This window comes from Phallusia mammillata, chromosome 1, assembly GCF_965637545.1.
Source record: "Phallusia mammillata chromosome 1, kaPhaMamm4.hap1.1, whole genome shotgun sequence".
Classification (NCBI taxonomy): Eukaryota; Metazoa; Chordata; class Ascidiacea; order Phlebobranchia; family Ascidiidae; genus Phallusia; species Phallusia mammillata.
This window is the reverse complement of record NC_137252.1, coordinates 5,268,841-5,283,205: the sequence shown is the minus strand read 5'-3', so window position 1 is coordinate 5,283,205 and position 14,365 is coordinate 5,268,841. Positions and strand designations below refer to the sequence as shown.

At 36.2% G+C, this 14,365-nt stretch overlaps 3 protein-coding genes across 4 annotated transcripts; all 3 read right to left on the bottom strand.

The window, feature by feature from the left end:
* Window positions 1-33: 33 nt before the first annotated feature.
* LOC145231081 (adhesion G-protein coupled receptor D1-like) lies at window positions 34-2,572 on the bottom strand. The gene is made up of 3 exons (XM_080096320.1): window positions 2,427-2,572; window positions 1,397-1,604; window positions 34-1,195 (listed from the first exon to the last, which is right to left on the bottom strand). Exons 1-3 carry the CDS (start codon window positions 2,549-2,551, stop codon window positions 260-262), a joined length of 1,269 nt encoding a protein of 422 aa, XP_079952446.1. The 5' UTR covers window positions 2,552-2,572; the 3' UTR covers window positions 34-259.
* Window positions 2,573-5,325: 2,753 nt separating this feature from the next.
* LOC145230491 (sentrin-specific protease 5-like) lies at window positions 5,326-8,282 on the bottom strand. The gene is made up of 5 exons (XM_080095925.1): window positions 7,523-8,282; window positions 7,278-7,386; window positions 6,806-7,196; window positions 6,198-6,275; window positions 5,326-5,715 (listed from the first exon to the last, which is right to left on the bottom strand). Exons 1-5 carry the CDS (start codon window positions 8,154-8,156, stop codon window positions 5,554-5,556), a joined length of 1,374 nt encoding a protein of 457 aa, XP_079952051.1. The 5' UTR covers window positions 8,157-8,282; the 3' UTR covers window positions 5,326-5,553.
* A 1,967-nt stretch (window positions 8,283-10,249) lies between these two features.
* Window positions 10,250-14,334, bottom strand: LOC145230499 (speedy protein 1-A-like). Of its 2 annotated transcripts, XM_080095946.1 has the most exons (8): window positions 14,111-14,334; window positions 13,909-14,051; window positions 13,591-13,735; window positions 12,931-13,102; window positions 12,260-12,432; window positions 11,786-11,879; window positions 11,389-11,512; window positions 10,250-10,877 (listed from the first exon to the last, which is right to left on the bottom strand). In XM_080095946.1, the coding sequence occupies exons 1-8, from the start codon at window positions 14,188-14,190 to the stop codon at window positions 10,855-10,857; spliced, it is 954 nt and encodes a 317-aa protein (XP_079952072.1). In that variant the 5' UTR covers window positions 14,191-14,334; the 3' UTR covers window positions 10,250-10,854. The 2 variants fall into 2 exon arrangements, with proteins under 2 accessions (XP_079952072.1, XP_079952063.1); XM_080095937.1 differs by lacking the exon at window positions 10,250-10,877 and having other exon boundaries at window positions 10,905-11,512.
* Window positions 14,335-14,365: the final 31 nt, after the last annotated feature.

Here is a 14,365-nt window from a genome sequence, read left to right as displayed (position 1 = left end):
AGTCAATAGAAATCATATTTGTTTTAATGAGGTTATCATGGCATAATGATGGAAATGTAAACAAATAGTTTAAACGTCCCAATCAAGCAAATCAAACAACACTAAAGAAGCAATGTTCCTGCCGTTTCCATCAAAAAACGTTTGAGTTTTAAACCAGACCAAACGAGTCAGCTTTACCGTTTGCTGCTCCATGGTTTAGTGGGCAGATGTTATAAGGTAGCAATAAATTGTTGCCACAAATTTCAGGACAAAAACTGTATTAGCACGTGAATCGTCGTCTCCATTCTCGCAGTATAACCGCTCTGGTCTCAGGCTTGATAACGCAATACAAAACAAACACAGAGAGACCTTGGGTGGCGTTGAAACAAGCGTGGATGCACAAAACAAACACATTGTCGTCGTAGAAGTTTACAAAAAAGCCGAACACCCACGGTATGCCCAGCATAAAAACAAGAATCACCAACGCTTTTGTAGTAGCTCTTAAGTTAGTTGCACTACAGGTAAAGGAGTCACTTGTAATGCAAGAAGCGTTTTGATGTGGTTTAAGTGCGTTTGAGTTGTCTGTGAGCCTCCACACATGTCGTACAGTGCGTGCAATTATAATGAAGTTGATTGTTAGCATAAATGACACAGGGACGATCGCAGCCCACACAACCACGCCGTTGCTAGTTGAAATCCAGCATCGGTCGTATTTCGCATGTTTTCTTGTCAGCTTGCTCGCAAATGTCGTGTTCGATTTTGAATTGGAGTCAGAGTAGGCGATAGAGACATCCATGTACGAAGCACTGGGCCAGGTGCAGGCAATAGTCAAAGCGACGTAAAACGCTGGCAAAATCCAACCGCATATTTTCAACACAAACATGGCTTTGTGCATATTCCGTTCGTTGTCACAGGAAAAGCACTTTGAAATCCATGGGTCGGTTTTAATGGAAAGCAGCAGACCCTCCATAAGCATCCACGCTGCACTCGCGAGTAGAAAGTAGTGAATGAAAACGGTGAGAATTTCACAAGCAACATCCGGTTGTCGGCTGCTTGGGATTGAAATGTTGAGAGTGTGTAATAGGAGGAGAGATGCGGATAAACTGATCTGAACCGGAGTCCGATCTTGGCAGAAGACTTTCCGGGATATCCAGAGAGACAGGATTGTGATGAGCAGAAAGAAAATGGAAATTGATTCGCAAATCAGGGTAAGTGTCTAAACAAAGTGTTTTTAAACAATAATAAAAAACGAGTTGATTTTTTCCATAAAATACATGGCCAATTAAAACCTTGTCCAAATAGTATTGAAATACCACTTGCCTTTTTATGTTTAAACTTCTATAAATTCTCATAACAGTTGCGTATAGTGATCAGCTCTTGCCACATGGAAAATATTTTTATTGATAATCTTTTTTACCTGAACGCTTTGGGGCACTTCAAAAAACTCGATGGACAACAACACAGTGAACACGGTTGAGTGATCACACGAACACGTGACCACCGAACCACGTTTCACCGTTCGACAACCGACGTCGGATAACTGTCCGATGTTTTCGTCCACAAACATACACCGATGTTGAACTGATCGGATTGTAATTGCGTTTTCAAATCCACTTGTGTATTGACTGTGAGCAAAAGTTGGACAAACGTTTTAGCACATCATATGCAAGGCACGCTAAACCTGGGAAATTGTAATTCGGGCCAGGTTCAGGCGGTAGAGCTACTAACGTAAGAACTCTCAGTGACCAGGTTTGCCAACTCTAATAGCCCTAACCGTGAGCATTTTGCATTTGAAATATTTGCGTGCGCCACCTACCGGAAGTTAGCAAACCTGGCTACTGTGAGTTCTTACGTTAGTAGCTCCACCGGTTCGGGTTTTAGGTTTACTGACACAAGCTTGATTCGAACCTGGCTTCACACTTGAGCACACCTTGTTTTGGGATTTTACGTTTTACGTTTTAAGTTTAAACTACATCAAGTCGCCACGTAGAAACGCGCCATTAAATAGATATAATTAAAACATACCACTCAGTTTATCAAAACAGAGCTTGAGGTACATTTTGCATGACAAACGTGAAAAACGAACTTCTGAAATTATTTCCGTACATTGGGCAAAGTGCGTATCGAAAGATATGAAAGAAAGGGGACCCCACTGCGTCGTCTTTAGCAAATGTATGCTCGCCACCGAATACTTTCGTTATAGCTCACATTAGACAAGTTTGGTGAAAACTGATAGGTAACTTAAAAACACGAGCAATTATAAAAGATTGTGAAAAGGTCCACAGTTAGGAGTTTAGGATTGTGGCGCTGTTTACGTCACCTATCGGTATTGTCGAAATAATGTGAATTTCTATGTTGTAACTAGGACAGCTGCTACGAATAATTTAAGAACTACCGTCGATGTGCACTCAAATTTACTTTCACTGTGTTTCGTTCGAGAAACTTACTTTTGTGGTGGTAACGTGAGACGTTGCAATGCGAACTCGTTTGACGTGTCATAAGCAAACTGGACTGAAGCAGGAAAAAAACCTGAACTGTCACGTGATGACAACGTCACGCCTAAATACCTCATAATCGGAATGTGAATAATTGATTCTGTAAAACGAAATTATTCTGATTAGACAGCAGCTTTTAATTTTAGTTTAATTGTAGCTTATGTTTATAAACGTTCGTTGTAACTGAAAAATTAAGTTTCCATACGAAACAAACAAACATTTTTGAATAAATCTTTAAATTTATACGAGCCATGACACATCAAATGCCATATATTTTGCCAGAAACAATCTGTTCCAACAACTTCTTATTCGTAGAAACTACCTATAGTGCATCTCACGACAGCTCAAGTCTAGGTTTACTTTGACTTGTGGCAGGAATTCGACATGTAATTGTTGAAAATAAGACAAAAGAAGGACGTAAGTCAAAAACAAGGACATTTCTTTGAAATAAGGACAATACATTTTTGTAAGACCTTTCCCTACAAAATTAGAACAAATGTTAGTAATAAGGACGGTATGGCAACCCTGCGTAAAAGCCAGTTATAATTTTAACAAACTAAAAACAAAACAAAAAATCCAATCTTGCCTGTCGAAGTCACAAAATGCCCTTCACATTCCGAGCTAGTGACGTTCCCCAACATACAAACTGGTGGAAGATTGAACTCACACAAGACAGCAGCAAGGTCATCTGAGGTCATGTCTACGTCCTTCGGAGACCAGAAAATACCGCGTACGTCATAAGTAAGTGGACTGTCGGGCAGCAAGGCACTAATGTCTATAATGGGCAACATATTTTTTACGCCATACTTTGTTTTAACTTTTACTAAGTCATACTTTGAGGATGGAACGTTAAGTATCAAAAAATATTTAGTGTTAGGGGTGGCTGCTAATTTAGTTGCATGGCCAGTCGCTATTGTAGACTGTGGCCAGTGTGTTACCAGTTCAAAATATCCAGTGCATACATTTCGATATACTTTCACAAGACAACCACCACATTAGCAAACATATTACAGTCTTTTTCTGCATAGGTGACTGGTGGTATAACCCTGTATCCTCAAATTTTAACAAATTACATTGACTGGTTAAAACAAAGAAGAGTGTCGTACTAAACTTACCCGTTATATTTCCATCACTTGTTTGAATAGGGATGGTAATTCCAACACATTGCTTGGCCCTATAAGCTGTTACTTCCTTCGCACCTCGAGTACAGTTTACAACATCCCATTCAATCCTGTTTATTTGAACAGCAAGGTTGCTCTGATTGTTTTCAGGTGAATAAATGTAGTCAAAATGAGGCTCAACTGCATCATCTGAATACACACTATAGGGCAAAATTCAAGCCTAAAAAATCTACGGCGTTAAATTTATCCTCATTACAGAAAGTCTGTGGGAATGTATGGTTTATCACAACCTTTAAGTCGAGTGCTTATAAGTTAAAATTATCATAGGTTACTTGTTGGCTTTAATGTATGACTTCCTTACCTATACAAGACACTGCATTTTTTTCCCGGCCAGCTTGTTACAGGAATTGGTCTAAGAACAAAAAAGTTTTTTTTTTCAATTTGACTGAATTTGTAGAGTAAGTTTGCATAACATTTTGACATCGAACAAAAACAAGTCAAGAATTGGTAAAGCAAATATCAAATAAATAAAAAGTGATTTGAAACATTGCAACTACAATATTATGTAAGTTATATAGGACTGCACTATAATAAAGGTTTCAGATTAAAACAAATTAGGGACATTAAATATTTTACATCGTTTTTTTATGTCTTACTCATTTCCAGCTTCGATAGAATCGTCCATGCCAACGACAATACAATCTGCAACCATAAATACATGGAAACTTTATCGAACAATAAATGATTTCTATCAAATAAAAGTCTTAGAAAACCATTTCTTCTGTGTGCGGTCAAAAGTCAAAACCTTACCACAGCACACCAAAATTTTAGAACACGACAGCACACCAAGAAACTACGTAAAACTATGAAATGTTACAATGAGCGGACTAACTGATGAACCAATTAACGATACCTACCCAAACAGTTGTTGTTGATAAGAAAAAACATGAAAGTAAAAAATAATCGACGTTTAAAATCCATTTTGCTGAAGACGATATTTGAAACTACTACACGTTACGTTAGTGTATAGCCTCTCATTGCTACAACTTTCGACTGACAGTAAATGAAATGTGCGTCTGATTTGCCGGAAGTTTATGAATAGAAAGAAGGCTTAAGAGATTGAAACTCGTACCACTGAAAGACGTATTTGTCCATCTACCAATGTAGTGCTCAAGCAGCGCATTCGCTGTGTCGTGACATTTTGACCATGTCGCAAAAAATTAGTTTTTGCTAAAACTATTTTCTGGTGTTCAAGGTTAAAGCTTCATGTCAAAACGCATGTGAATGTGAATATGGGCGTCGGTGGAAAATTTGGCAAGAGGACAATTTTTACGCAAAACATGATGGTTGAATTACAATATCAAATAGATTAATTATGTTCATAGGCATTAATTACATACAATAGAATTGCGTTGCCCAAAACATGAAGTACTTAATGTAACTTAGATTTCAAACATTTTTATTCAGGGATTTTGACAAAGTATGTTAATTTTGAGGTAAACTGGAAGAAGGTGCCCCCACTTGGCCATACGTGCCGTCGCCCATTAGGGTGACAACGTTAGTGCTTAATCTTGTCTTTATTTGTGACAAATCGCAGTGAAATTCTTCACATTTATGCTGCAAATTATTTCTTTGTGAACGATTAAAAAGAGGGACCAGTGCTGTATTAACATTTGATTTGCGTTGCACTTATTTCAAAAAAGAAATCTGAATAACATCTGATGTAAAACTGCAGTGAAAAACGCTTTGTTTATTTATTAAATGGTGTTAAACTTTAAGAAAACGAAGTCCGTGTTTTGTTTTTGCCCACAGCCATCAGTTTGGCCAATGAAATTTCTTCTGGACATAAAAATAGAAACAAAACAAAAAGCATAAATATAAGTAACAAAAGCAAATACTGAGGCAATGACCAAAAAAGAATTCGAAAAGGTAAGAACATGAAAAGATAAAATTTAAAGTTAAGAGTTCAATTTCTTTGTTGTTAATTCTTGTCGAATCCATTGGCGAAAAGCAGTGGCATGACTTGGTTGAAAGTTGGGAGATAGCCGAAACAGGATGAGACGAGCGTACATGCAAACATACACCCCACAATCAAAGGCGTTTATCTGTTGTGGTAGATTCTGCAAACAGTATATATATAGTTGAGATTGGGGTTAGGCGTCATGGTGTTTCAGAAATATTAGAATTTAAACTTTGGTTTACTAATATTTGACCTCCAATTAAATCAATGGTTCTCAACCCTTTTTATTGTCAGGGCCAAAGGTAGTTTTTTTCAAGTGTCAAAACTTGTAAGTATTTTTGCTCAGTTTTTAAGCAAGTAAATTAAGTTTAACCAAGCAAAATGTTTCTTTTTTACAACAAAATAAGACAAGTTGTCAGGAAACAACAAATTATATTATATTTCTACATTAAGTCTGATTTTATGCAATTGTGGTATGAAATAATTACAATCTCTCATGCCAACACGAAAAGCCCTAACCGTATTTTTTTGTAAAGTCATTATATTTGTAGATCATTTTTGCATAAAAAAGTATATTACTCCATAAAACTGCACTGGCAAGTGATGCTTAACCGGCAAAAACAAACACTGTTTTGTACTTACATTAGAAAGCATCAGATTCCATTCAGTATTTTGATTTGTCTGTTCGTTGTATCTCAATTGCAAGTAAGTCAGTATAATCTGTAAACAAGGAATTTTTTTTTACTGTTTCTATTAAACTAAATAAATCAAACATTATACAAATACAATACTGTCCACCTAATTTTTCTACAGTCCATCTAATTAGTGTTCCTTCAACTCTTTATACCAGCGCCCACTTACAATGAGTTAAACTTAAGGAAGCCTAATTGATAAGTATATAGAAAAGTTAGTCATGTATTACACAAAATTACTTTTCTTTTATCTTAGGCCCCATTGTACAATACCACTGCCCTAAAGGACACCCTTAGGGATCAGGCAGTGGTGGGATTCAGCCGGTTCACACCGATTCTGTACAACCGTCTCACAAAATTTATGAAATCAGTGCACCAGTAAGCATTACTGGTTCCATTTTCAATATTATTGAGGGTTGCATAACAATCCGGACTGTCGTCTGATTGTCGTAAAATAATAATAATAACAATACGATAGTGAGAGCTAGGGAAAAAGCTTGAGAAACCTTAGGATACATCTTCAAAAACAAACATGCAGTAAAAATTGTTCATACATACACTAGCACATTCTTGTTCCTTGTGACTTGACGCCATGGAGTTGTAAATATCCACAGTATGTTCATGAATCATTGCACACAGCAAACTCCAATGAGAATCAACACACAATGGAATTAGCAAATATTTTTTCTCATGCCAACTTTCCGGTAAACTAGGTTTTACATTTCGACGAAGTTCTTCAAGAAAAAAACTGCTCAGTAGACAAGCATCAGATGATGCATCTACTAAAAGTTCGAGGTATTTGTTGATAATAACGTCATTTAACCATTCTCCTGGGTTTAATGTTTCAAGATCACTTGATTTAAGTCCTGGATGAACTTCGTGGCATTGTGATTTTTCTGGAGTACAGCGTAGTTTTGCTTTTTCAAGACACAATTCGATTTCACATAACCTGCACATAAAAACTCAGTAAGGTGGTTGATACCGAGTATATATCTGTGTAGACAATTTTAAACTAAACAGAATTACCTACCTGTCCGTAAAGTCTTTGTGATAAAGATTTTTCATTCGATGTGCAACTTGCTGTGGTGTGATACTTTCCACTGATTGAGTTTTATTGAGAGATATATTCGCCACAATATCTAAAAATACAGTTTTAGTTACAAAATAAAATTTCAGGCAGTAAAGCTGTTGTGTTTTTCATTTATTTACAATGCCACCAATGGAAATAAATGCAAGGAAATAGAGTATATGACCATTAGTTAGAAACAAACTTACTTTTAACAACCTGTTTCAAATCCCGATATGTGACATGAACATCAGGGTGAACCTTGGTGACCACAATCAAATCGTCTTCTTCACTTTCTTTTAAACCATCACGCAACACTGCAAATGTTTTCATAAATTCTGATACAGTACTTTCTTCAGGTAAATTAGATGTTTTCTCTTTAGTTCTAGTCTTTATTTCACTGCAGCCTAAACCATCTTTTGAAGATGTACTTTGTTCATCATCATTTTTTAAAGACAAATTTTCCTCATCAGAAGTGCTAGATGGGATTGTATGGACTGTTAACTTGGAAAATGATTTAACCGAATCAGATTGTTTTGTTCTCTGAGGAAATTGTTTTTGACAATCGAAGTATTCATCTTCGTCACTGTCATCTAACACAGTTATAGACTGCAATCTTTTCGGACGATTATTTACAGATGAGTTGTTAAACGTCCGTAAACTGCAGACAGCCGAGGCAGTTGTTGATTTAGTGGGGGAAATAATATTCCGCCTTCTAAACTTTTTACATGTAATTTTCTTCAGGGATGGTATAAATTGCAAAGCATCATCACCAGAGGATGAATTGTTTACATCCAGTGAAACATGCAATGGCCTTCTTCCAGTTATCCTACGGCATGCCATGGTAATATTCAGTTGCCATGAGCTTTGTACATTTTACTTTTGTCGGCATAACAGTGTAGAACTTTAAACAATAATGATATGTATATCACAGGCATAAATGTCTGTAAATACAAATATTTATTTGTGAAATAATGCTATGGGAAACTGCCAGGTATTAAGCTTATGTTACCATAAGGATAAACAATCATTTTAGATAATGCAGCACCATAACACTTATTGCCTCAAAAATGACTGACATTTTCTAACAACAGAAGTAACAAACCAGTGCTTGCAATTAATCTGAGAAATCCAATTAGTAGACCATGTTACCAGTGACATGCAGTCTGCAGAATAGGGCAGTTCCCGATAAAATCTTGAGTGGGCAGGACCACAATATCCCACATGCAAAACCTTTAAGTCCAGGTGCAAGATCACCTATACTGGGTAGAACCGAAGCTAAAAACAGGCCTAGACAGTACCTGGTGTTTAATTTCCATGTGTCAAAAAAATGCCACGCAAAAACTAAAAAAAAAACTTGTGCATGCAGCTGCTACACTGAGTACACTCCACAGACTGAAGGGGAGGCGGAGCTATACAGAGTATTTTGCTGTCCATAGAATCTAGCTTCATTTGACGAACAAAACTTTACTTTTTTAAATATTTATGCAAATTTATTGTTATCTGAGAAACATGCAGCCACAAGCTCACTGCTCAGATAACAATAAATTTGCATAAATGTACTGTAGTGTAACTGTAAAAGCAAAACAAATGAGGTATCAGGCAAGCATGTTGAAGTTGATTATCCAAACTTAGTTCAGTCGACAACTTGACATAAATGACCATATCTTCTATATTTATTTATTGTGGTCAAAATCAGCCTTTACATCACCGATAACTTTGGGCCTAACAAAAACCTTCGACTTGTAGTTGTACCAGGCGTAAAACACTGTAAAGCTGTGGAGTGTCGTGTATTGAAGTTATACATATAAGCGTGTATAATATCGTGCGAGTGACTGTGATTGCATGAACGTTTTATTTCATCATCGTCACCCTTTCAGTACTCAATCTCAATTGTCAGTTGTCGCTGTTTAACACCTCAAGCACGATTGTACAGTTGAGATCGATAACACCTTTGCCACTATATATTCACATGTGTTGTAACTCTCACACTTAATATTTAACGTATAGCTCTCTTAACGCAATAAACTGACTTTAAGGTTAAACGCCGTCTTCCTAATCGGACTAAGCCTAGACAAGCAGTAGCTCAGAGCCTCAGACAGCCAGGGACTTAGAGTATAAACATCTACAGCGAAAGATACTTCTGTAGTAATAAGTACGACGTCATCAGGACCAATACCCCTACAAACCGACAACAACCCAAGCGGATAACTTGTCTTCAGCTTGCTACCGTTTTTGTAAGCTAAATCACGAAAACTTAAACTTTAAAATGGGAAACAAAACAATCGCAACAACACCACACATTTCCCACTGCGCACTTAATTACTAAATAAGCCCAACAAAAACGCAACGAACGTCTTTGTTACGTAACACATACGCGTACCCGTAATCAAAGTTGACGTGTGTCAAATTAAAAAAAAATCGCCACAAGGTAGGTTTATTACGAGGTTACAGCTACAAACAGTACAAAAACATAACGGAACGTATTCCGACATGTTGAAGAAATAACTTTTTGTTTTTTGTCGTGTCAAAAATAGAATGCTAACTTTTTTAAAAACCTAAATTTAAACTTTTTCGATGTTTTATCAAAGAAGTTTGTTGCAGTTAAATGGCTTTTAAACAGTGGTTTTGAAATGTATTATGTAATGTGAAGTACAAAATACCACAAATAGTAAACTTTATATGCCAGATTCTTCGTTCTTATGTAGTTGTGGTATGTTAAGTTAACCCATGGCGTCAAAATTATAAAAATCGTCATGGGCGTCGACACGTAGGGGGAAGAAGGGCGCACTTTGTTTGTATTTTCGAGTAAATTGCTTAGTTTTATGTATATCGCATAGTATACAGTAGTTAGTGGGAATAGATATGTTTACTTGAAGCCGGTGGACCCTAGGACTTCCGTCTGCCTTGCCTGTTAAACTTGACTTTTTTAGAGATGATTTTGTAGTACGGTAAAACTAATGATATAACCGTAGTCAGACACAAAAGAAAAAATCAGAACTGTTTATTGGATTGGTCAAGGTGGGAACAAACATTAACTTGCACAAAAAAAGAATAAAAAACCAAAAGGGAAAATAATGCTATTGATAACACCAGAAAGGGGTTGCATGAATGAAAGAAAAATAACCCAAAAATATAACAAAACGATAACACAAGCATAGTGCTGGCAGTGTAATAGACAAAAACACATAAAAATAATATTTTCACAGTGCACTGAAATTACGGCATACTTGAAAAATAGACAAAACATAACATTTCTTTCATATGCAAACACAAATTATGTTTTAAAAATCCTGTTGAAAATAAATTTCATAAGTTATGAATCCATAAGGGAGTATTTCTGTACCAGACAAATATCAAGAACAATTTGGAAGAACATTTATATTGGCTAAGATTGAACAACAAAAAAATACAACAACATAAATAAAACACACATAAACATTTATTTGTTTTTCTTCTGTAATCTCGCTTACAGCTACCATTGTAGATAACCCAGCTCTAACCACTTTGCTGATGTTATCCTGATTGCAGACATTTGGTTCTACAGCAATGTAACCCAAAGTTCTGTACAAAGTATAAAAAAAACATGAAGCAAATGTTTCGTAATATTTTTTTTTATTTGAACACACCCCTGTGGACAAATTGAAGTCTAAATTTGAGGTATCAGTTTCAGCAGCCGATCTTATGATAAATTTGACCAAATTAGGCATTGAGAACCATTATATTAGCTAGACAAGGTCCTTAATGCACCAGTTTATTTGAAAATGATTAATTGTCAAAAAGTCCTTTACTACTGTTTAAAACAAAACCAAGTCACAGTTCTTAATTATGTTATCATATAATCATCAGCAGAATCAACACTGAAGCCTATAATCATAGTATACCAGGCATAATAAAGGTCTTAAGCCTTGACACAAAGAAATACTTGGCTTGACCATGTCATTTTTGTTTCTCACTGTGATTTATAGTCATCAATACCATAGCCTTCCATTGAACATGAGCAAGTCATTAAGACTGAAACCAAACCAGTTTGTGCAGTCTGAAACTGGGATTTCCAATAAATAAACTAACTTACTGTCCATGTCAAATGAATCCTCAGTTGAAAATTCCATACTTTCAATGTTGTTTTTATTTTGACAATTGCACTTGCACAAATGATTGCTGACATTGGCGAGTGGTTTACGAGAAATCTTTTGTTTCTAAAAAAGTCGGTTTAGGTCAGGAATTGACAAACCCCTGTTGCAGCATCTCTGTGTGGATTTTGTTTAGAGACCCAGTACTAGACTACCCCAAGTTTTATGTCTGTTAAGTTTGCACTCAAAAAAATAACAAAAAAGCAAATATATATATGTGCATTGTATCTGGTTTAATAAAAGTTGTAGCCTGATATTTTTAAGATCTCTCTTCAATGGTAAATCAACACATTTTGCTCATGTTTGTTTGTGGAATCTTTAGACATAACACATGTATACCTTTGAGAAATATTCATCTGGTGACGAACTGTCAGATGAACCCACTTGGAAAATAACATGTTCATCCGCTGATAAACTGCTGTCAGAGAAGTATCTACAACGGAGTAACACTTTTATTTTAAGCAGGTATTGATTCGCCAAAACTTGGTTGGATGTTGGTGATGAAACTAGTAAAACGCCAAGTTTTAATGTTTGAACACATATGTTTTACAGGCTTTTCAGAATATGCACTGCATGACAATTACTAAACACTTGCAACTATTACCTTTTTCTATCCATTGCTTGATTTAATATCTAATTAAAATGCTACATACTGCATTTATTTACTGACACGTCCAGCTAGAAGTTGCCAAAATTTGTTTTTTACACTTGCCCAAAGACATTTCTCTTCACCAATGATAAGATATAGTTTGATACAGTGTGCAAAAAAGTGACATAACCTTTTATCATGTTGTTGTTTACCATTTCACATACCCACTGCTGTTGTTTGCTTTTACACAAAGTCTGCATGGAATAGGGGATCTCCCTGGTCCCCTTGGATACGGCTCCTTTTCCTCGGGTGATTTCTGATAGGAACGTTTTGCTCCTCCGTGTGAATCGTGTCTTACTCGCTTCCAAATGTAATGATCAGGTTTAATCTTCATCACCTGTGTGAGTCAAAATATAGATGAGCTATTTTTACTGAACTACATATCCGTTTAACTAAGTATAAGAAATCTGCATCAATATACAACCATAGAGCCAATAAGCTGCAGACAGGTTTGGTGTCATACAGGCAATCTCTCATCACAAGCTGCACTGATGAGACCTTACAGGTCGAAACAGTGTGCACAGTCTGAAGCCTATTGAGAATTATGTTTTTTTTACTATTGCCATTACCCATTAGCTATTTTAATCTACTCTAATACTAAGCATCTGTTCTGCACTATTTCACTGGTTATGACTTACATTTTGTGTAACTTCAATGACAATAATGTTTTTAGGCACTGCTTATGTAAGCTGTGTACAAATTTGCTAGTAAAGGAAAATCAGCCTGCAATCTATCTTTAAAACAGACATTTATGCAATACAAAAAAAAAAAACTTCTGAGCAACAAAACTTATAAAAATAAGTCTGTTCATCTTTAGCTACTAATATTATTGCACCTCCTCACAACACTTCTTGCTCACAGCTGCCCTGAACTTCATTTTGTACCACAACTCATCTCGTCTTTGCAAAAACTTTTGATAACAATCTCTCCAGTCTTTTCCCAGAGCCCAGGGAAATATTTCATACTTGTAATCTTCTTCGTCCTCTTCCATGTCATTGGCCAAGTAGCTAAACAATTAATATTTAAAATACACTATCAACTGAATAGGCTTTAAAAGCTTTGGGCAAAACTACTTCGTTTATGAGAGATCTTGCTAAAAACATAGCTGCATGAGTTCCCTTTTACAATCATTAAAAATACAGATAAACTTTTCCGAGAGGGATTATTTTGTAAAGATCACAATACTGTCAGTTACAGTGAACATAAATTCATAACTGGGATCAGCCCTGAAGTGTTTATGCAGACCAGCGATCACGACACACTCATATATAAATCACAGTACGCCAGGCCCATTGAAGGCGCCATACCAAATCATCCGGTCAACAAGCGTCCCGGAAAGACTCCTGTCATGGGTTCGAATCACACCGCAGGCTAGATTTTTCTAGCCACCGCCTTGTCATATGGTGGTGAATGTTCAATGGGCCTGGTATACTGTGCTTTATCTGCTGACGTACAAAACTTTGCACCCTAATCTTGTTTGTTAGTGGGAACTTACAGGGCAAGAAAAAAGTTTGTCCTGCTGTATTCAGATGGCAGTAAACCAGCTCGCTTGAAATAGGTTAAAACCATAGCAAGAAGATAATTGTCTGCCACTCTACAACAGGCATCAATCCACAGGAACTCTTGAACCACACTGTCCTCTACAAAACAATTCATATAGTTTACCCAGCATATTATTACACACAACACAAAATTATATTTCCTGGGCATTTATACATGCACAAAAAAATTAAAAATGTAGCATGTGCCTTCAAATTGGGAAGCAAAAGCTTTAGTAATATTTGTAACTAGCCATAACTATGAACATTCTCACCAAATATATCAAAAAATGCTTCAATTTCGTCTTGAGTGACACTGAAACGCGGACGGTAAGAATACTTTTTGGATCGTTTGATGGTCGGTTGCAGGCCATCGTTGGACTTCAAGGATATTTCATTACAATCAGATTGATCAAACCTACAAGATATATACATTATGTTGCGATGAATATGTAACTAGTGAATGCCAAATTTTACCTTTTCCGCTTGCTCATTGCGCTCGGCGTAATAAGTTTCAAAACATATTTTGACGAATGATTAAATTTCATTGACGACATAACTGATTTGATTTGATGCAAAAATGATTCTAAAAACGGTCAAGGAATTATTATGACAGATCTTGCAGTAATTAGCTCAACTACAACAACTTGTCAACCACAAACTATCCTTGTTTTTTACCCTGTAGTCTTACTTGAGTTCATTTTAAACCTGTTTCCCGCCATAAACATCCGC

Excerpts from the sequence above, each read along its gene's own strand:
- LOC145230491 (XM_080095925.1), bottom strand. The coding sequence starts at position 8,156 with ATGGCATGCCGTAGGATAACTGGAAGAAGGCCATTGCATGTTTCACTG. Across the intron at positions 7,387-7,522 it reads TTTGAAACAGGTTGTTAAAA|ATATTGTGGCGAATATATCT; the intron begins GTAAGTTTGTTT and ends CTGTATTTTTAG. Across the intron at positions 5,716-6,197 it reads GGAATCTGATGCTTTCTAAT|AATCTACCACAACAGATAAA; the intron begins GTAAGTACAAAA and ends TACTGTTTGCAG.
- LOC145230499 (XM_080095937.1), bottom strand. The coding sequence starts at position 14,190 with ATGTCGTCAATGAAATTTAATCATTCGTCAAAATATGTTTTGAAACTT. Across the intron at positions 13,103-13,590 it reads ACAAACTTTTTTCTTGCCCT|CTACTTGGCCAATGACATGG; the intron begins GTAAGTTCCCAC and ends TTAATTGTTTAG. Across the intron at positions 11,513-11,785 it reads CAGATGAATATTTCTCAAAG|AAACAAAAGATTTCTCGTAA; the intron begins GTATACATGTGT and ends CGACTTTTTTAG.
- LOC145231081 (XM_080096320.1), bottom strand. The coding sequence starts at position 2,551 with ATGAGGTATTTAGGCGTGACGTTGTCATCACGTGACAGTTCAGGTTTT. Across the intron at positions 1,605-2,426 it reads CTCACGTTACCACCACAAAA|TCAATACACAAGTGGATTTG; the intron begins GTAAGTTTCTCG and ends TTTTGCTCACAG. Across the intron at positions 1,196-1,396 it reads AAGTGCCCCAAAGCGTTCAG|ACACTTACCCTGATTTGCGA; the intron begins GTAAAAAAGATT and ends CACTTTGTTTAG.